The following is a 21,348-nucleotide window of genomic DNA, read 5'->3' on the forward strand; positions in this document are numbered from 1 at the left end:
CACCTTTACACTTCATTTCCACTGTGTGTTTGCCTAGAAAGGTGTGGTGATCATGTGCATTTACTGTTTATTTATGTTTTACAGGTGAGTGACATCAAAAGGTGTTGCGTACAGTGGGCAAAGTTATTGAGCAATTATTTTTAATGAATGGAGAGCAGATAGTAGTTAAGAGGTAGGTATATTTAGCAAACAGAATGTCAAATTTGTTACAACTGTCAAGGCGAGGTCACACAACAAGGTGCCCTACCTTGGAGTTAAATGTCAAAAACAACTTTTTCAATACACGTCATATTTATTTGATAAATCTACTTCTTTTGTTAAAATGATTGTTCACAGTTACCTGCCATGAAATTTTCTGCAACATGGGTCTATGCAAAGTAGTATTTGACAATATGTACAAACACAGTGAGTGCTCTTTTCCACAGCTTTGGTACTACAATGACGGCAACTCCTGTAGGTTTCTCCTAAAATGGGTTGATGCTCCCCTACAGCCACATGACGAACATCTTCAGGTACTTTACCCCTTTTTGCCAGAAAGGTTTTTGTCCACGCCTTTTTCGGGATGAGAAGCCAGAGATCAGTTGTCTGGCTAGATGGATCCTGTATGTGAGCTGTATCATGCTGTCCACTTTCTCTTTTACTAATTTTCACACAGGATGAAACTGTTCACTGCAACAACGTCGACCAGGAAATAAAATATTCTGTGCCACCATTTTACAGAACGTCTGCCAATAGCACACCTTTCTCGTAATTGATCAAACTTACTGACACCACCCATTATTTTGTTGTATTCTGCCACAAATCTCTGTACTAGTACCATCCTTTTTTTTCCTTTTCACTGTGGCTGTTTCTCAGGGGTCACGAATTGAGGACAGGAAAGTGACTGGACGGTTATTCATCCATTTTACTGCAGAAATGGCTCCTTTTGACTCAAACTGGAATTCTCCTCCTTCCAATTTTACGTTTTCCTTCATAAATTGGGGAAATCAAAAGTGTTTACCTTATTCTATAGCTTCGAGGAAAAAATCAGAAAATGACATGCAAACAGCACTGAAAGGATCCTCTACAGAGCAACACTCAGCTATACAATGCCTCTGCGTGAAGGTACAGCAAAAACGGCGGGAACTTCCGATTGGAAGTAGTAACCTATACTGTTCACTAGGTGGTAGCACTGTACAGAGGTGAGAACTGTGAATCCCAAGGGACTATAGTTCAATTATTTTATCTTTGGCGTTTCGCGCGTGCCCGCCCAGACGCTGGAGATTGCTGCGTTGCCAGTTGCACGCGCCAGGAGAAGCAGCGCCATAGTATAGTATAGTTCGCAAACTTACATTTAGTGGGGAGCGCGCAGTTTATGAAGTAAAGCCACCACAGCCGCATTAACTCTTTCACTGCTACAGAGACGTGCTCCCCGCATTCCGCGATTTTGTCATCATTGCACTGCTCTCCTATGCAGACACACAGTGTTTCGACTGCTTTGACACACTTTATCATTCGATTTCACAAAAACTACTTGGCTCAAAAATTTGATTTTTACACATCTTCTTGACTGATACCTTCCCCCAATAAATGACTTAATTTTGTTTCGATGTTCAACGCAGTTATTGTGCAGCATTAGATGTAGTAAACCAGTGCACGAAATTTTGAAGAGTTTGCAGAGGTAAAAGTCCATAGAGTATACTTTCCATATGGTCGATTTTAGTTGCCACTAGAAATTTCAAAAAATTACATTCAAACAAATAAAATTCATGAAATAAGACACTTTGATATTGTTTCTAAAATTAAGAAAATTTTAAGCACCGATCAACGATTTGAACTCAGAACCTTTCACTTAGCAACCAGGCACTTTAACCATTACGCTAACACAGCTCCTCATTCAATGTTTCTCCCAGAGGACGTTAAAAAACCACGCAAATAACCGACACACACTGTTGGTATGGTTATGAATTACTCACGTTTCGTCGAAGTACGATACGAAATAAACAATTACCGCTGTTCTTTATTGCGAAAAAGCGGTTAGTGAGAATGATACAAACACCTTTCCTTGCTATCGCCTGAATTAGGAGCCTTATTGCTTATTTGGTTTAATTAATTAACAGAATATGAAGCAATTTGTATAAAGAATGCTTTTTCCAAACTTTCTTTTATAGAGTGTCTGCTATCAAGACATTGCTTTGGTTCAATTACTTTATTTATGACTGAACGTTTCTAAAACTGAAGCCACTCCTCCGTGCTCTGCACTGCAGTCGAGCTATGGCGACGTCGCTCTCTGTTCATTGGCTGACTGTGTTTTGTGACGTCAGATGCGCAGAACGAACCTAAACTCGGCCGCCATCATAAATGACGTGCACTTTAGTGTAGTGGAGGTTGAGGTATAGGCTGTGTAGGTTGGTTGCACAAACAATTCACGCTGAGACAATGAGACATACAATGATATGTGGTGTGGCAGTTAGCACCTCCCGGCCCCTCCGACAACACGACCTGAACGGTGGTTTTCCCCGATCTACCACAGGTATCCGTCAGGTTGGGCTCAAAAGAGAGGGACCACAATTAAGATCCTTCCATCCAGACTGTGCGCTGCCTCTTAATGGAAGGCGTAGGTCCCCTGAAGAGGTACCCAGCTTTATGCTCTTATTAGACACGGAGGTACTGTTAACTATTTACATATTTACAAATAAGGTGCAATCTGTTTTTGGGACTGTGTGTGGCTTGTGCACCTCTTGTCGTTCGTTCCAGACTATTCTTTGAAGTGGACTTGGTTGACACTATGGATCATCTGCGCTGGACGCTTCAATATCTGTGTTGGTGCCCTGGTCTGTATCTGATTCTTCTTCATCACTCGTGGTGCTAATCATGTTTGTGTCCCCCTGGGCATCATGATGTCTGTTTGGACCGACTTGCCTTCGGTTGCGTCTGTTGCGCGCAAGAATTCTATTTGTTGGACCTTCGAGATTTCGTCAGTTAGTTTGTTGAGTTGAGTCCACCTTTCCGGGTCGCTTAATATGGCATGTAGTTCATTCTGTGTGTTCATGCGATTTGTGTATACTGTGTGTCCTGTCTTCGTACGTTGTCCGCAGAAGAAGACAGTGTGTTCAGGGGAACCTGAGAGCTACAACACCAAGAAGAATAGCTTCTCGGTTTTTGACAAGATCAATGTGTAGGTTTTTTGTTTTTTGTATTAAAAAAATGGAATAAAGGATAATAATATATTTATTAGTCTCAAACATTACAATAATAAAACATAATATCTCCTTGAACATTACAGTCATTACCCAAGGAACCACCACTCTTACACCATAGATATACAGATTCAGAACTTTCAAGTTTACGACACACACGACTTCTTAACACTATACTTTCTGGTGGCCACAAGTGGATGGATTTTTTTGCAAGATTAGTTTGGCTATGTCAGTGCAAGGAATGGGTAATGGTTGGATTACTATTGCCTTTGTTCGATCTAGTGATGGTAAGAAGAGTTCATTGGATTCCTTTCCAACTCGTGATGTTATTGCTTGGAAGACTTTTAATATTGTACATCAGTCTAATAAAGTATATGGAGGAAGTTATCTGTCTAGTGATGAGCCTCTAGTTTTAAGAAGTCATGTGTGTCATAAACTTGAAAGTTCTGAATCTGTATATATATGGTGTAAGAGTGGTGGTTCTTTGGGTAATGATCGTAATGTTCAAGGAGACTAATAAATATTTTATTTTCCTTTATTACAATTATTTTTAAACAAAAAAACCTATATATTGATCTTGTCAAAAGCCGAGAAGCGATTCTTCTTGGTGTTGTAGCTCTCAGGGGCACTCTGGGATGCACTCTGTGTGGGTTTTGTTGCAAGATTTAGTTTGGCTATGTCTGTGCAATGAACGGGTAATGGTTGGATTACTATTGCCTTTGTTCGATCTAGTGATGGTAAGAAGAGTTCTTTGGATTCCTTTCCAACTCGTGATGTAATTGCTTGGAAGACTTTTAATATTATACATCAGTCTAATAAAGCATATGGAGGAAGTTATCTGTCTAGTGATGAGCCACTGCTGCAGACTCACGCAGTACAGGTGCGTGCAATGAGGGCCTTGTCCTGTGATGAAATGTACCTTCGAAGTATCAAAAGTTCCACGATTAATGGAAAAAGCTTTGAAAACAGTCCGCCCACGCAGCGGGAGAAGAAATCATTTGGAAGGGGGCTTTGCTGCACTGAGTAACAGGTGGTTTTTATGGAGTACTTTACTCGGCCACTTCACCCTGACAGGATATTTTCTGGGGATGTAGCACTGGATGCGTAGGCAGTGACGCCCAAAGCGTTCCAGGCATGTTTCCCACGGCTGACGAAAGGGTTGAACACTACTCACAGCACCACAGCACTCCCTGACTGGACTTCTGGTGCAGAGGGTGTTAGACTTGCCAGTCACTCCCCGCGCGCCTGCGTCACACTAACTCACTGACCTCTGTGATGGCTTCCTCTTCGTCGTCCTCCTCGTCCTCCAACTCCTCGTCGGAGCGCGCGTCGTCGTTCTCGACCGCGGGCTCCTCCTCTGCGACATCCGGCATGGCGTCAGCTGGGGCCTGGTTGTCTGGCCCGGCAGGCGCTGACCCATCCACAGCCGACTCTGCTGCTGGCGGAGCCTCCTCGTCGGTCGATCGCGACCGCGACTTGGACTGCAACACCAGGCACGTAAGTCACCATCTCTCTGTGGCGTGCAGGCCGGTAATGGGACGACACTGTACACTGGAGCAACACATTCTAAGTTATCAGGAAAACAGGTAACAAATCAGTTACATATACGTTGATTGACAGGAAGTGCAAAATGGCTAAGCAGGGATGGTTAGAGGACAAATGTAAGGATATAGACACTTATCTCACTAGGGGTAAGATAGATACTGCCTACAGGAAAATTAAACAGACCTTTGGAGAAAAGAGAACTACTTGTATGAATATCAAGAGCTCATATGGAAACCAATTCTAAGCAAATAAGTGAAAGCAGAAAGTTGGAAGGAGTATATAGGGTGTTTATACAAGGACGATTTACTTGAAGACAATATTATGGAAATGGAAGAGGATGTAGATGAAGATGAAATGAGAGTTACGATACTGCGCGAAGAGTTTGACAGAGCACTGAATGACCTGAGCCGAAACAAGGCCCCCGGAGTAGACAACATTACATTAGAACTACTGACGGCCTTGGGAAAGCCAGTCATGCGAAAACTATACCAGCTGGTGAGCAAGATGTATGAGACAGGCGAAATACCCTCAGACTTCAAGAAGAATATAATAATTCCAATCCCAAAGAAAGCAGGTGTTGACAGATGTGAAAATGGCCAAACTATCAGTTTAATACGGCACAGCTGCAAAATACTAATGCAAATTATTTACAGTCCAATGGAAAAACTGGTAGAAGCCAACCTCGGGGAAGATCAGTTTGGAATCTGTAGAAATGTTGGAACACGTGAACCAATACTGCCCCTACAACGTATCTTAGAAGCTAGATAAAGGAAAGGCAAACCTATGTTTCTAGTATTTGTAGACTTAGAGAAAGCTTTTGACAATGTTGACTGGAATACTCTCTTTCAAATTCTGAAGGGGCAGGTGTAAAATACAGGGAGAAAAAGGCTATTTACAATTTTTACAGAAACCAGATGGCAGTTATAACAGTGGAGGGGCATGAAAGGGAAGCAGTGGTTGGGAAGGGAGTGAGACAGGGTTGCAGTCTCTCCCCGATGTTATTCAATCTGTATATTGAGCAAGCAGTGAAGGAAACAACAGAAAAATTCGGAGTAGGTATTAAAATCCATGGAGAAGAAATAAAAATGTTGAGGTTGGCTGATGACATCGTAATTCTGTCAGAGACAGCAAAGGACTTGGAAGAGCAGTTGAACAGAATGGATAGTGTCTTGAAAGGAGGATATAAGATGAACATCAACAAAAGCAAAACGAGGATAATGGAATGTAGTCGAATTAAGTCGGGTGATACTGAGGGAATTAGATTAGGAAATGAGACAATTAAAGTAGTAAAGGAGTTTTGCTATTTGGGGAGCAAAATAATTGATGATGGTCGAAGTAGAGAGGATATAAAATGTGGACTGACAATGGCAAGGAAAGCCTTTATGAAGAAGAGAAATTTGTTAACCTCGAGTATAGATTTAAGTGTCAGGAAGTCGTTTCTGAAAGTATTTGTATGGAGTGTAGCCGTGTATGGAAGTGAAACGTGGATGATAAACAGTTTAGACAAGAAGAGAATAGATGCTTTCGAAATGTGGTGCTACAGAAGAATGCTGAAGATTAGATGGGTAGATCACATAACTAATGAGGAGGTATTGAATAGGATTGGGGAGAAGAGAAGTTTGTGGCACAACTTGACCAGAAGAAGCGACCAGTTAGTAGGAGATGTTCTGAGGCATCGAGGGATCACCAATTTAGTATTGGAGGGCAGCTGGAGTAGTGTGTGAGCCGTGTGTCGGCTCTCAACATAGCTCGCGCTGTTAATATTGTTCCGAGTCCTTCCATTCCATCGTTAATTGATTCTTTCATATTTATTGTTATGCTGCGTACGATTCTGTTGAGATTCCCCTCTGGCGCATGCCTGATCTTATCGATCTTCGAGTCGTTGCTTTCTGTTAGCCTTGTGTAAGGGAATAAGATCTGTGGGGGGATGGCCGGTTGGCTGCCTAGCGGAGGGGAGTCGGTCGGTCAGTTTTTAAAATCGGAAATTAGAGAATGTCGTAGTTGAGACCGCGGCGTGGTGTGGCAGTGGAGAGTTGGCTGTTGTTCCGAGAAGCCGCGTGGTCTGTCCTGGCGGTGCGAGACGTGTGGGACGAGTTGACGGGGCAAGGCTGTAAGCTCTTGCTGTGAGCACCTGGGGGCCACGGCTGTGGTTCCGAGACAGGGTGGGAGTGGCAAAGGATTTTAAATTTTCCGTCTGGAGGCGGGAGTGATGGACTTGGTAACTCGCCTAACCTGAACAGTGGTATTTCGCCGCCGTGTTTACAGAGAAGACGAGGGCTCCGGTGACAGAGCGCGTGGCTGCGAGACTGTGTCCAGTTGGGTACGCTGGCGACGTGGACACGGTCGGAACCTTTGCATCGGAGTTCAACTGCAAGTTAAGTTGGTTAAAGGTTTAAATGTTAATTGAAGAATTCTTGTTTGTGCAACCTGCATCTTATCTGCCTTGTGGCAGCTCGGGTTTCCTGTCCCTGTCGCTGGTGTATTTATAGACTGTGATCTTTTGCGCTTCTTATTAGTACTGCCCGGTAGGAAATGAGAAAAATGTTAAATGGTTGTATTTTACTCTGATTGTTTTCAGCCACTGTTTGAAAAGGTTATTTTTGCCTTTCATTGGTGGTTTTTTGAAAATTACGTGGCTTTAAAATTGTTAGCTATTGTAAAAGGTGAATGACTGTATCTTTACTCTGATTGTTTTAATCTACTTGGCATTCTTTGAAAATGCTAGTTCTCAAAAAAATGGTTCAAATGGCTCTGAGCACTATGGGACTTAACTGCTAAGCCATCAGTCCCCTAGAACTTTTGACTACTTAAACCTAACTAAGCTAAGGACAACACAAACATATATTCCCGAGGCAGGATTCGAACCTGTGACCGTAGCGGTCGCGCGACTCCAGACTGTAGCGCCTAGAACCGCTCGGCCACTCCGGCCAGCATGCTAGTTCTGCCACCCTGTTAGCGAGCCCTTGTAATTTAATATCTTGTTATGGCAAAATTTTAAAGAAGTGGCTCTCTACATGTTCGGTAGCAAAATTGTAAGCAATTGGTATTTTTGTTTCATTACATGGAAGGTTTTAATTTTGTTATTAAATTCTTTATCAAAGTCTGTTTTAAGTAAAATGGCTTCGCTATTAACGGTAAAGTTTTTAATTTCATTACTTGGAAAATTTTGATTTGTTACCAAATGTTTTATCAAAACATAAAATATAATGGCTTGGCCTTTAACTGTTAAGTAAATTTTTTTGAAAAGACACTCATGCCTGCTAGCTGTTTGGATCTGTTCCTGGCCAAGTCATAAAGAAATGACTTTTAATGGTTGAAGTAATCAAGAAAGGAACTGCAAATTGGAACTCGACAGTAACCAACTAATTTTCGCTCCCTTTCCCAACTGGGGGTTTTCCTTGATTAATCGTAATACCAGTCTCAGTGTCCTTAGAAGGGAATGAAGACCAAGGTGAACACGGGCCACAGCACGAAGCAAAGGTGGTGAAGGGTTCACACCTACTGGGAAAGTGGCAGGTAGTGTGAAGTTAAGGTGCTGGAGAAGAGCTGTCTGTCATCCCAGTTTTCACGAAGGGACATTGAACAGGTGTGCAGAACTATAGACCTATATCTCTAACGTCTATCAGTTGTAGAATTTTGGAACACGTATTATTTTCGAGTATGATAACTTTTCTGGAGAATGGAAATCTACTCTGTAAAAATCAGCACGGATTTCCAAAAAGACGATCGTGTGAAACCCAGCTCGCGCTATTGGTCCACGAGACTCAGAGGGCCATAGACACTGGTTCCCAGGTAGATGCCCTGTTCTTGACTTCCGCAAGGCGTTCGATACAGTTCCCCACAGTCGTTTAATGAACAAATTAAGAGCATATTGACTATCAGACCAATTGTGCGATTGGATTGAAGAGTTCCTAGACAACAGGACGCAGCATGTCATTCTCAATGGAGAGAAGTCTTCCGTAGTAAGAGTGATTTCAGGTGTGCCGCAGGGGAGTGTCGTACGACCGTTGCTATTCAGAATACACATAAATGACCTTGTGGATGACATCGGAAGTTCACTGAGGCTTTTTGCCGATGATGCTGCGGTATATCGAGAGGTTGTAACAATGGAAAATTGTACTGAAATGCAGGAGGATCTGCAGCGGATTGACGCATGGTGCAGGAATGGCAATTGAATCTCAATGTTGACGAGTGTAGTGTGCTGCGAATACATAGAAAGAAAGATCCGTTATCATTTAGCTACAAAATAGCAGGTCTGCAACTGGAAGCCGTTAATTCCATAAATTATCTGGGAGTACGCATTAGGAGTGATTTAAAATGGAATGATCGTATAAAGTTGATCGTCGGTAAAGCAGATGCCAGTCTGATATTCATTGGAAGAATCCTAAGGAAATGCAATCCGAAAGCAAAGGAAGTAGGTTACAGTACGCTTGTTCGCCCATTGCTTGAATACTGCTCAGCAGTGTGGGATCCGTACCAGATAGGGTCGATAGAAGAGATAGAGAAGATCCAGCGGAGAGCAGCGCGCTTCGTTACAGGATCATTTAGTAATCGCGAAAGCGTTACGGAGATGATAGATAAACTCCAGTGGAAGACTCTGCAGGAGAGACACTCAGTAGCTCGGTACGGGCTTTTGTTGAAGTTTCGAGAACATACCTTCACCGAGGAAAGCAGTATATTGCTCCCTCCTACGTATATCTCGCGAAGAGACCATGAGGATGAAATCAGAGAGATTAGAGCCCACACTGAGGCATAGCGACAATCCTTTCCACGAACAATACGAGACTGGAATGGAAGGGAGGACCGGTGGAGGTCCTCAAAGTACCCTCCGCCACAGACCGTCAGGTGGCTTGCGGAGTATGGATGTAGATGTTGTTGAGGTAGGAGATGAACCAGTTGTGAGTTACTCCCGACAGTGCTCTGTGTGGACGGGACGGCGCTCTACTCACGTGGATGAGGCCGCCCATGGAGCCGAACGCCCTCCTGGAGCGCACCGACTGGCCGGAGGTGGACTTGGGGAGGCCGCCAGCCGGCGCCTCGGGGGCGGCGTCGCCCGGCAGCTGCGCGCCGCCCCCGGCGTCCACGGCGACGCTGACGCTCTTGCGGTGCGCGCGCTGCTCGTCCTTGGCCGCCTCGTTCAGCCTCCGGTAGTGGTCCAGCGCGTCGCGCACCGGCTGCACCAGCAGCGGCTGCAACACCAACAACAACAACACCTCACACTCCTCCGGACCTATCTAAGTGTCTCACACACTTCTGTCTTCAGCTCCTGTGCTGCATACTTTGTGTTCCGTGTACAGGGTGTTTCAAAAATGACCGGTATATTTGAAACGGCAATACAAACCAAACGAGCAGCGATAGAAATACACCGCTCGTTGCAATATGCTTGGTACAACAGTACATTTTCAGACAAACAAACTTTCGAAATCACAGTAGTTACAATTGTCAACAACAGATGGCGCTGCGGTCTGGGAAACTCTATACTACGATATTTTCCAAACATCCACCATGTGTAGCAATAATACGGCGTAGTCTCTGAATGAAATTACCCGAAACCTTTGACAACGTGTCTGGCGGAATGGCTTCACATGCAGATGAGATGTACTGCTTCAGCTGTTCAATTGTTTCTGGATGCTGGCGGTACACCTGGTCTTTCAAGTGTCCCCACAGAAAGAAGTCACAGGGGTTCATGTCTGGCGAATAGGGAGGCCAATCCACGCCGCCTCCTGTATGTTTCGGATAGCCCAAAGCAATCACACGATCATCGAAATATTCATTCAGGAAATTAAAGACGTCGGCCGTGCGATGTGGCCGGGCACCATCTTGCATAAACCACGAGGTGTTCGCAGTGACGTCTAAGGCAGTTTGTACCGCCGCAAATTCACGAAGAATGTCCAGATAGCGTGATGCAGTAATCGTTTCGGATCTGAAAAATCGGCCAATGATTCCTTTGGAAGAAATGACGGCCCAGACCAGTACTTTTTGATGATGCAGGGACGATGGGACTGCGACATGTGGCTTTTCGGTTCCCCGTATGCGCCAGTTCTGTTTATTGACGAAGCCGTCCAGGTAAAAATAAGCTTCATCAGTAAACCAAATGCTGCCCACATGCATATCGCCGTCATCAGTCCTGTGCACTATGTTGTTAGCGAATGTCTCTCGGGCAGCAATGGTAGCGGCGCTGAGGGGTTGCCGCGTTTGAATTTTATATGGTTAGAGGTGTAAGCTCTGGCGCATGAGACGATACGTGGACGTTGGCATCATTTGGACCGCAGCTGCAACACGGCGAACGGAAACCCGAGGCAGCTGTCGGATCACCTGCTGCACTAGCTGCGCGTTGCCCTGTGTGGCTGCCGTACGCGGTCGCCCTACCTTTCCAGCACATTCATCCGTCCCGTTCCCAGTCCGTTGAAATTTTTCAAACAGATCCTTTATTGTATCGCTTTTCGGTCCTTTGGTTACATTAAACCTCCGTTGAAAACTTCGTCTTGTTCCAACAACACTGTGTTCTAGGTGGTGGAATTCCAACACCAGAAAAATCCTCTGTTCTAAGGAATAAACCATGTTGTCCACAGCACACTTGCACGTTGTGAACAGCACACGCTTACAGCAGAAAGACGACGTACAGAATGGCGCACCCACAGACTGCATTGTCTTCTATATCTTTCACATCACTTGCGGCGCCATCTGTTGTTGACAATTGTAACTACTGTAATTTCGAAAGTTTGTCCTGAAAATGTACTGTTGTCCCAAGCATATTGCAACAAACGGTGTATTTCTATCGCTGATCGTTTAGTTTTTATTGCCGTTTCAAATATAGCGGTCATTTTTGAAACACCCTGTATGTGTTCTGTGCTCCAAGTTCGGTGTTCCATTTTCTGCACTACTGGCCACCAAGAAGAAATGTAGATGACAAACGGGTATTCATTCGACAAATGCACTAGAACTGACATGCGATTACATTTTCACGCAATTTGGATGCATAGCTCCTGAGAAATCAGTACGCAGAACAACCACCTGTGGCCGTAATAACAGCCTCGATACGCCTGAGCATTGAGTCAAACAGACCTCGGATAGCGTGTACAGGTACAGCTGCCCGTGCAGCTTCAACACGATACCACAGTTCATCACGAATAGTGACTGGCGTATTGCGACGAGCCAGTTGCTCGGCCAGCGTTGACCAGACGTTTTCAGTTGGTGAGAGCTGGAGAATGTTCTGGCCAGGGCAGCAGTAGAACATTTTCTGTATCAAGAAAGGCCCGTACAGGACGTGCAACATGCGGTCGTGCATTATCCTTCTGAAATGTAGGGTTTCGCAGGGATCGAATCAACGGTAGAGCCACGGGTCATAACACATCTGAAATGTAACGTCCACTGTTCAAAGTGCTGTAAATGCGAACAAGAGGTGACGGAGACGTGTAACCCATACCATCACGCTGAGTGACACGCCAGTATGGCGGTGACGAATTCCAATGTGCGTTCACCGCGATGTCGCCAAACACGGATGCGACCATTATGATGCTATAAACAGAACCTGGATTCCGAAAAAATGACGTTTTGCCTTTCGTGCAAACGGGTTCGTCGTCGAGGCGTAGCGCCGTATACCGATCCTGCCTTGGAGGCGGTTAGGTGGGAGATGTGTCTCAGAGCTGGATAGTGACAGATGGTGAGGCGAGACTGGACGCGCACGTAGTTGATGTATCAGCCGATAGAGGACAGTAATGTGTAGGGGGACTGTGATTTTAGTTTACATTGTGGCCACTAGAGTGCACTAAAGTAACAGAATGTTTTTCATAAACTGTTCTAGTATTTTCATAAAGTGTTATATGTCTTTTTGTGTATATAAAATGTTATAAATGTGTTTTAGCAGTATGAATGATGCGTGAGTGTGGTTTAAGTTTAATATGAAGATAACTGTTTAACGAGTTGTGTAGTAAGGTTTTGTGTGGGAACATTTCAAAGAAGTATGGATATGAACAAAGGAAATTTTTGTAGAATAGATTTGTAAAGTAAGTTTATGGTAAAGTGAAAGTTAATTGAGGGATAAATAACAATAGTAAATAACTTTATGCATAAGCAAAACTTCAGCATATTAGATAATTACGTCGGTAAAAGTGCAGTCGTTAGGTTTATTATTTTGCGATTGGTTATGGATGAAAAGCACGGACTGACACAGGAGAATGTTGTTTTGCTATTGGCTGTTGAGTAAACTGACCAATGGTAAAGCAATATTCTTCGCGCGCCCTTCTCTGCTGGTAGAGAAGACTTGGAGTATTCTAGAGAGGAGTCTGAGCCTAGCCATGAAACAGTTCGGACATGTGTAGTTGTGGTTCCGAAGGAAACGATTAGTTGCCGGATCTAGCAGTGTTTCATACATCAAAAGTGTGGTAAAGTGACGGCATAATTATTCCAATGGGCGTGTAGAAATTTTGGAAGTTTTAAGTGGATTTTGTGACGAGAAAAGACATATATTCCGCGTGGCGTATTGAGCAGATCGGTGAGTAAAAAACTGTGACTGCTTTTGGTACCGAGAGACGTAATATTTGGCGAGCATTCTCAATCAAAAACAATCAGTATTTTTGTGGCTATTATGTTTTCGGGAAATGCAGCACCATAAACTTGCTAACGTGAGTGAAAAGGATTGTGAGTGACAATGTTAAGACTAGCACGGGCTTGGCAATGATACTTGTTCACCCAAGTTTCGGAATATATTAACTGAGGACAAAATTTCCAGGCTTTCATTTAGTTAAAAAAAAAAAAAAAACTTTATCCCGGAACATAGATTAGTGACTTTAATTGCAGCCTGGTTCACGTCGAGGTACAATAGGTTTCACTCGGCTGCCCTACTGCTGATCTGCTGAGTCAATGTAGATGCGTCTCCGAGCTGATAGTCCGTGCTGCTGCAAACGTCGTCGAACTGTTCGTGCAGATGGTTGTTGTCTTGCAAACGTCCCCATCTGTTGACTCAGGGATCGAGACGTGGCTGCACGATCCATTACAGCCATGCAGATAAGATGCCTGTCATCTTGACTGCTAGTGATATGAGGCCGTTGTGATCCAGCACGGCATTCCGCATTACCCTCCTGAACCCGCCGATTCCATATTCTGCTAACAGTCATTGGATCTCGACCATCGCGAGCAGCAATGTCGTGATACGATAAACCGCAATCGCGATAGGCTACAATCTGACCTTTATCAAAGTCGAAAACGTGATGGTACGCATTTCTCCTCCTTACACGAGGCATCACAACAACGTTTCACCAGGCAACGCCGGTCAATTGCTGTTTTTGTATGAGAAATCGGTTGGCCAGCAGGTGTGGCCGTGCGCTTCTAGGCGCTTCAGTCTGGAACCGCGCGACCGCTACGGTCGCTGGTTCCAATCCTGCCTCGGGCGTGGATGTGTGTGATGTCCTTAGGTTAGTTAGGATTAAGTAGTTCTAAGTTCTAGGGGACTGATGACCACAGATGTTAGGTCCCATAGTGCTCAGAGCCATTTGAACCATTTTTAGAAATCGGTTGGAAACTTTCCTCATGTCAGCACGTTGTAGGTGTCGCCACCGGCGCCAATCTTGCGTGAATGCTCTGAAAAGCTAATCATTTGCATACCACAGCATCTTCTTCCTGTCGGTTAAATTTCGCGTCTGTAGCACGTCATCTTCGTGGTGTAGCAATTTTAATGGCCAATAGTGTATGTTCTGCATTCTGTGCTTTGTGTTCTGTGTTCAGCATACCAAATTGTGTGTTTTCATTCCCTTCCATCTTCTGGTTCAACATTCTGTGTTAGATGCTGTTAGTTCCATGTTGTATTCTCCTGTTTCGACTACCACGTTCTGCATTTCTGTTCTTAGTTCCATACTGTGCATCTTATGTGTTGTGTTCCATGTTCTATGTTAAATGTTCTTAGTTCAGTTTTCTGTGTCGCATGTCTAATGTTCCATATTCTGTAGTTGATGACTGTATTGCGTATTTTATGTTAAATATCCTTAGTTGTGTGTCCTTAGTTCCATGTTCTTTGTTTCATGTTCTGTGTTTCATTTTCTGCGTTCATGTTTTTAGTTCTTTATTCTGTGTTACATGTCCCATGTTCCATGTTGGGTGTTCTACATTCTATTTAAAGGACCTTTGTTCCATGTCCTGTGTTCGGTGCTGTGTGTTCCATGTTCTGGGTGGCTCTATTTCTTGTGCTCAAGGTTCTTAGATCCCTGTTCTGTGTTCCTCCTCACATTTTGTGTCTTCCGTGTCTCATATTATGTGGTCCATGTCCTTGATCAGCTTTCCGCTTTTGCATGTTCTGTGTTCCATATTTTGTGTTTCATGTCTAGGTTCCATTTTCCATATTTTGTGTTCTCTGTTTCCCGTTTCACATCTGCATTCTCTTTTTCACTTTCCATGTTCTACGTTCAATGTTCCACTTTTGTGTTTCACGTCTGTGTTCCATGTTCTGTGTTCCATTTCCCACGTTTGTAGTCCCTGTTCTGAGTTTTGTATGTGCATCCTGTGTTAGACTTTCTGTGTTCCATGTTTTGGTTGCGTGTTCCATATTTTGTGTTTATCATCTAAGTTCTGCCTTTCATTTTCCATGTTTTGCAGTCCTGGTTCTGTGTTTCTGTATGCATTTTGTATTTCGAATCCGTGTCTTGTCTTCCGTATCCAGTTTTTCTTGTTGCACATGTGTATTCTGTGTCGCATTAATAATGAGTTGCGTTCTCTGTTCCGTATTTCATGACTGTATTCTGCGTGTCTGACTTCTGTATTTCGCTTTGCATGTTCCATGTTCTGCATCCCGTATTCCATGTTCGGAGTTGCTCTGTTGTTACCAAACAGGCAAATATAAAACTTATTAGAATAGACAGAATGATTATAAAATAACTCGTGTACAAAATTTCAAATCAGAAATTAACTACATTACTAATGCAAACTGGTTAATGTCAAATAAAAAATTTGTTAAGAAAGTATGTTTTACTACAACCACTCATTGGCCCATTGTTATTCTCCTTGGGTTTCAGGCACTTAAGTGTGGTTTACAGAGCAGCATGTAGACTTGGATCTGCATATCTGAACAGAGTAGAACAGCTATGGAAATGACGTCGTAGAGAAGGGTTGGCACTTAATCCACCAGTGTTGGCAGTGAACTAGAAACTAAACTCAGGCAGTGTTGCATGCTATCAGGAAACGGTAAGTGCATCCCTCCCGTCAAATTTTTCCATTTCACTGTTTGCCCACGCATGTCATGGTGACCGTGACGTCATGTATCACGTCTTGTATCGATGGAATAGTTTGTTTGCCCAGTATATAACGGGTGTTCTTTGCTGTTAGTATCAACCTGGCTCAAATCTTATTAACGGGATGTGCACTTTCACAAATGGTACTCCCATTTTTTTTCATAATGTACTGAAGTGTACGGGAAATTGGCTTTTAGCCTAAAATAACTGATAATTCAGTTCGCTGTGTTTCATGCGTGCTGCCTTCAGCTTATTCCAGTCAACGTTATCGAAAAGTTTCTCTGAATCTGCAAAAGCTATAAACGTATGTTATCCTTGTTCAACCTCTCCTACAGGATAAGCTGTGGAGTCAGCATGGCCTCACGTATTCCTCCCTCTCTCCAGAACCAAAACTGAACTTAGCTGAGGTCGGCTCCTGCCCATTTTTGCATTCTTCTGTAAATAACTAGAAAGCATATCTTATTAATCTGATACTTTTTTTTGATGACACTGCCGTCATTTGACTGTAGCAATGTTTTTTTTATTGTTTTAGATCTATATTTGCATTTTCAAGTGCAAAACCTTCTTCACATGTCAAAGGACATCTGGACAGTATGGAACACGATCCTTGTCAGAAAAGTACAGGGTGATTCAAAAAGAATACCGCAACTTTAGGAATTTAAAACTCTGCAACGACAAAAGGCAGAACTAAGCACTATCTGTCGGCGAATTAAGGGAGCTATAAAGTTTCATTTAGTTATACATTTGTTCGCTTGAGGCGCTGTTGACTAGGCGTCAGCGTCAGTTGACGCTAAGATGGCGACCGCTCAACAGAAAGCTTTTTGTGTTATTGAGTACGGCAGAAGTGAGTCGACGACAGTTGTTCAGCGTGCATTTCGAACGAAGTATGGTGTTAAACCTCCTGATAGGTGGTGTATTAAACGTTGGTATAAACAGTTTACAGAGAATGGGTGTTTGTGCAAAGGGAAAAGTTCTGGACGGTCGAGAACGAGTGATGAAAATGTAGCACGCATCCACCAAGCATTTGTTCGCAGCCCAGGAAAATCGACTTGCAGAGTTAGCAGAGACCTACAAATTCCACAATCAACTGTATGGAGAGTCCTACGAAAAAGGTTACTTATGAAACCTTATCGTCAACTACCCGAGGCGATGGATCGGCCGCCAGTCAGCCCGTGACAGAGCACTTCATCACTGGCCTCCAAGAAGCCCTGATCTTACCTCCTGCGCTTTCTTATGGGGGTATGTTAAGGATATGGTGTTTCGGCCACCTCTCCCAGCCACCATTGATGATTTGAAACGAGAAATAACAGTAGCTATCCAAACTGTTACGCCTGATATGCTACAGAGAGTGTGGAACGAGTTGGAGTATCGGGTTGATATTGCTCGAGTGTCTGGAGGGGGCCATACTGAACTTGTTTTTGAACGAAAAAAAAACCTTTTTAAATACTCTTTGTAATGATGTATAACAGAAGGTTATATTATGTTTCTTTTATTAAATACACATTTTTAAAGTTGTGGTATTCTTTTTGAATCACCCTGTATATAGTGTCACATAGGCCACATTTGCCATTAATAAAAATGAAAAAAAATCTCTAAAAAGCCTAAATGTACTGCAGACTTTCATTTCAGGTCCCTATAGCATATCTGTTTATTGGTTAGCGGTTTCATGTAACAGCTGTGCTATGGGGTCCACAAATGAATGTCTGCAATATTTTTAGCGTTTTAGGGATGTTTCATTTTTTACTAATAGCAAATCAGGCCTATGTGACAATATATACTTTTCTGACAAGGATCGTGTTCCATACCATCCTGATGTCCTTTGACTTGTAAGTAAGTCTTTGTGATTGAAAATGGGCTAAGGCCGAAATATGGATTGTATACGAATAAAATAAAATTAATACAGTCAAATGGCGGCAGCATCATTCAAAAAATTTACCTAAACTGTGGCTCCAACCAAAATAAAAATTATTAATCTGATAGTTCTGAATCTTTCAGCCCCTGCCTCCAGTGGAATGAGGAATATTAATGGTGCATTGTGGTACCTTAATGTTGAAATCAAAACTCTTCTTGTTAGCAATGAGAGAACAGGTTTTTTGAGGGATAGACTTGATGAATTAATTCTGCTAAGCCTGAATATCAGAGTACTGCTCAAAATACTTTTCGACAATTTCTTAGAAAGGCATTCTGAGGAAAATGAAGTCGAGGTACAAGCTCCAAATACCTTGGCGCAAGTAATCTGATTCATCCAAATCACATCACTAATTGATAACAATTAACTGAAACATACAAATACATTATCTGTATTACTAAATGGCTAAATCAGCTCATGGTTCGCTGATTATTTTACTAAATCTCGATGGCACGTTGACCATCTACCGGCTTCCAGAGGCAATGCAGATGTGATCCTCAATATTTGATACAATTGTTGGCCTAATTTCAAATACGCTGGCATAGTCTACTCAGTAAGAGTTATAATCTTACGTTAAAGGTGTAACACGGCAGTACAAGTAGAGAGTTACAATGGAAAATGTGTGTATGTTCTGGGGCAATGTAACTTGCGCGAAAATTAGCCACGCTATATTCTTCATCCAGGATTCCGGAATAAGAGCGCTTAGTGACTTTCAACAAATTTTACTTATAATTCCAAATCTTTCCGAAACCTTTTCTCGCTGAAAATCACCATAAGCTTACGAAAGGAAAAGAGTTTATCACTTACTGCATTATCGCTGACCATGCAGTAAAACTTCAGCAACACGAATGACATTTTAAATCATTACTTCTTCACTACTAACTCTATTTGGAACATATTTTACACGCAGCATCCAAATATACCACTGAATGTACCTGCAAACTTGTGTCACTATACGGCACACAGTTGATGAGGTATCTCGACCTAAACACAGAGATGTGAGAAAAACTAGCTTTTGATTAAAATGGACTGCAGTTTACATAGAACGTACTGATACAGTGTTTTATAATGAGAGCACTTAGCAACATTGAACAAGCTTTAAACATAATTTTAAACCTTTTCTAAACTTTTTCTCGCTTACATGCTCAATGTATGGTATCTAACACAATAACTCATTTTTAAAGTAATCGGATGCTTGATCCTGTTGCTATACAGTAGAGCTGTTCAGGTGATTAGTTACAGTAGTCTGATTAAACTTACTAGACATTCGACAGATCACACGTTGAGGCCAGGTTTCTTCAGTCAGAGCACTCAGCGTCACGCCCGAACCGTTCACTGTTGCCAAACTGCCACAACAGTTGGTCAGTTCAGTTCCAGTTCCTCGTCCAGGACTAATGAAATGCACACGTTTCATACACAGCCCTAACTAAACACTACTCGATATTTCCGTACAAGATGCGATTCAGCGTCATATACAGGTGATCATAATCACAGAGATTATCTTACATTAGATAAGCTTCACACGACATTGTGTGAAGCCGATTTTTTGATGGCTGCCATTCATCATTGCGACTGGATGATGTCAAATATACAACAACTTGAGTAAAATGTTCTCGGGTTTCCAACCGCATCAATTGCTTAAAACTACACGAGCTTTTGGCCAAGCACTCCCTGGCCATTTTCAAGTGGTATGGCAGTCATATCACTTGACAATGGCCAAGGAGTGCTTGGCCAAAAGCTCGTGTAGTTTTAAGCAATTGATGCGGTTGGAAAACCGGAACCATTTTATTCAATGTTATCACTGCGAGACTCTGCATTCATACAATACAACAACTTGACTCAGTGTTTCAATTTACCACAAAGGTTAGCATAACAACCTGCCATGTTGAAGACTGTAGGTTCAAATGTCGTGAAATATCTGTTTTTCTAAATCCAATCATAAATGTTTGTTTATAATTTTTATTCAGTTAATTGGTTTAAATGTAATTTCTTTTATTTCTAATTCTTTGCCGCGTCTTTTTCATCATCGTATTAACTTTCTTCCTGTAGAATCTGCCTGTGTCGTCTATAATCTGCAAACCCGGCTCCAACCAGGTCATCAGTTGGTAATGCGGCACCTCATGTAGTTAGTGAGAGCATAGTTTCAAGTAGACAGTTACAGCGACAAATTACGATTTGCTTTTAGCGCTGAAACTGAACTATTTCTGTCTGGAGTTTGCTTGTAGAGGTTAGCTTTAATAGCCGCGAACAAGGCTATCCCGATTTTAATTCTGCTGCAGACCAGCACTTTTTCAGAGTCATGACACGTCATGAGGCCATGGTTGGCTTAGGACACGATTTTAAATTCAGGCCTACAAAACCCGTCATCTGCAGCAGTTCAGTGATTGGCCACTTAAAATCAGTTGACGACAGAGCGCCTCGCATTTCTGACATATCTCGCAGCTGTCACTTCCGACATTGCTCCGCGTTACACGTTAATGGCATTTTTGAAGTGACCCATCGTGTTTGTGTGTCGCCCATAACCGAGCGATAGCTGGTGGCTGATGTGGCAACACCGTAGTGGCGACTGACAGACGTCAACTGTCAAGTAATTTTAAACGGACTACAGTTTATAGTGTGGTGTCAACACTGAGTACACCAGGTGGAAGAGGAGAACAAGGAAGAGGGAGGAGGAAGAGATTAGTGAATAACGTCCTGCCAACATCTTGACATTTTCATCATGCAAGATTTTTTAGCAAACAGAACAGAGCATGTTGTTCTCAATGGAGAGATTTCTACGGACGTTAAAGTACCCTCTGGCATGCCACAGGTGAGTGTTATGAAACCATTGCTTTTCACAATATATATAAATGACCTAGTAGATAGTGTCGGATGTTCCATGCAGCTTTTCGCAGCTGATGCTGTAGTATACAGAGAAGTTGCAGCAGAAAATTGCAGCGAAATGCAGAAAGATCTGCAGCGGATAGGCACTTGGTGCAGGGAGTGGCAACTGACACTTAACATAGACAAATGTAATGTATTGCGAATACATAGAAAGAAGGATCCTTTATTGCATGATTATATGATAACAGAACAAACACTGGTAGCAGTTACTTCTGTAAAATATCTGGGAGTATGCGTACGGAACGATTTGAAGTGGAATGACCATATAAAATTAAGTGTTGGTAAGGCAGGTTAAGATTCATTGGGAGAGAGCTTAGAAAATGTAGTCCATCAACAAAGGAGGTGGCTCACAAAACACTCGTTCGACCCATACTTGAGTATTGCTCATCAATGTGGGATCTGTACCAGGTCGGGTTGACAGGAGATAGAGAAAATCCAAAGAAGAGCAGCGCATTTCGTCACAGGGTTATTTGGTAAGCGTGATAGCATTACGGATATGTTTAGAAAACTCGAGTGGCAGACTCTGCAAGAGAGGCGCTGTGCATCCCAGTGCAGCTTGCTGTCCAGGTTTCGAGAGGGTGCGTTTCTGGACGAGGTATCGAATATATTGCTT

General features: G+C 42.9%; 1 protein-coding gene across 1 annotated transcript in view; it reads right to left on the minus strand.

The window, feature by feature from the left end:
* Positions 1-21,348, minus strand: part of LOC126295146 (high affinity cGMP-specific 3',5'-cyclic phosphodiesterase 9A-like) — a 2,007,270-nt gene that overhangs the window by 36,180 nt on the left and 1,949,742 nt on the right. Inside the window, exons 14-15 of the mRNA XM_049987432.1 lie at positions 9,674-9,913; positions 4,448-4,660 (exon numbers count right to left, since the gene is read on the minus strand). Coding sequence (XP_049843389.1) covers positions 4,448-4,660; positions 9,674-9,913 — 453 coding nt within the window. The remainder of the gene's footprint in view (positions 1-4,447; positions 4,661-9,673; positions 9,914-21,348) is intronic.

The sequence above is a fragment of the Schistocerca gregaria genome, chromosome 11, assembly GCF_023897955.1.
Source record: "Schistocerca gregaria isolate iqSchGreg1 chromosome 11, iqSchGreg1.2, whole genome shotgun sequence".
Classification (NCBI taxonomy): domain Eukaryota; kingdom Metazoa; phylum Arthropoda; class Insecta; order Orthoptera; family Acrididae; genus Schistocerca; species Schistocerca gregaria.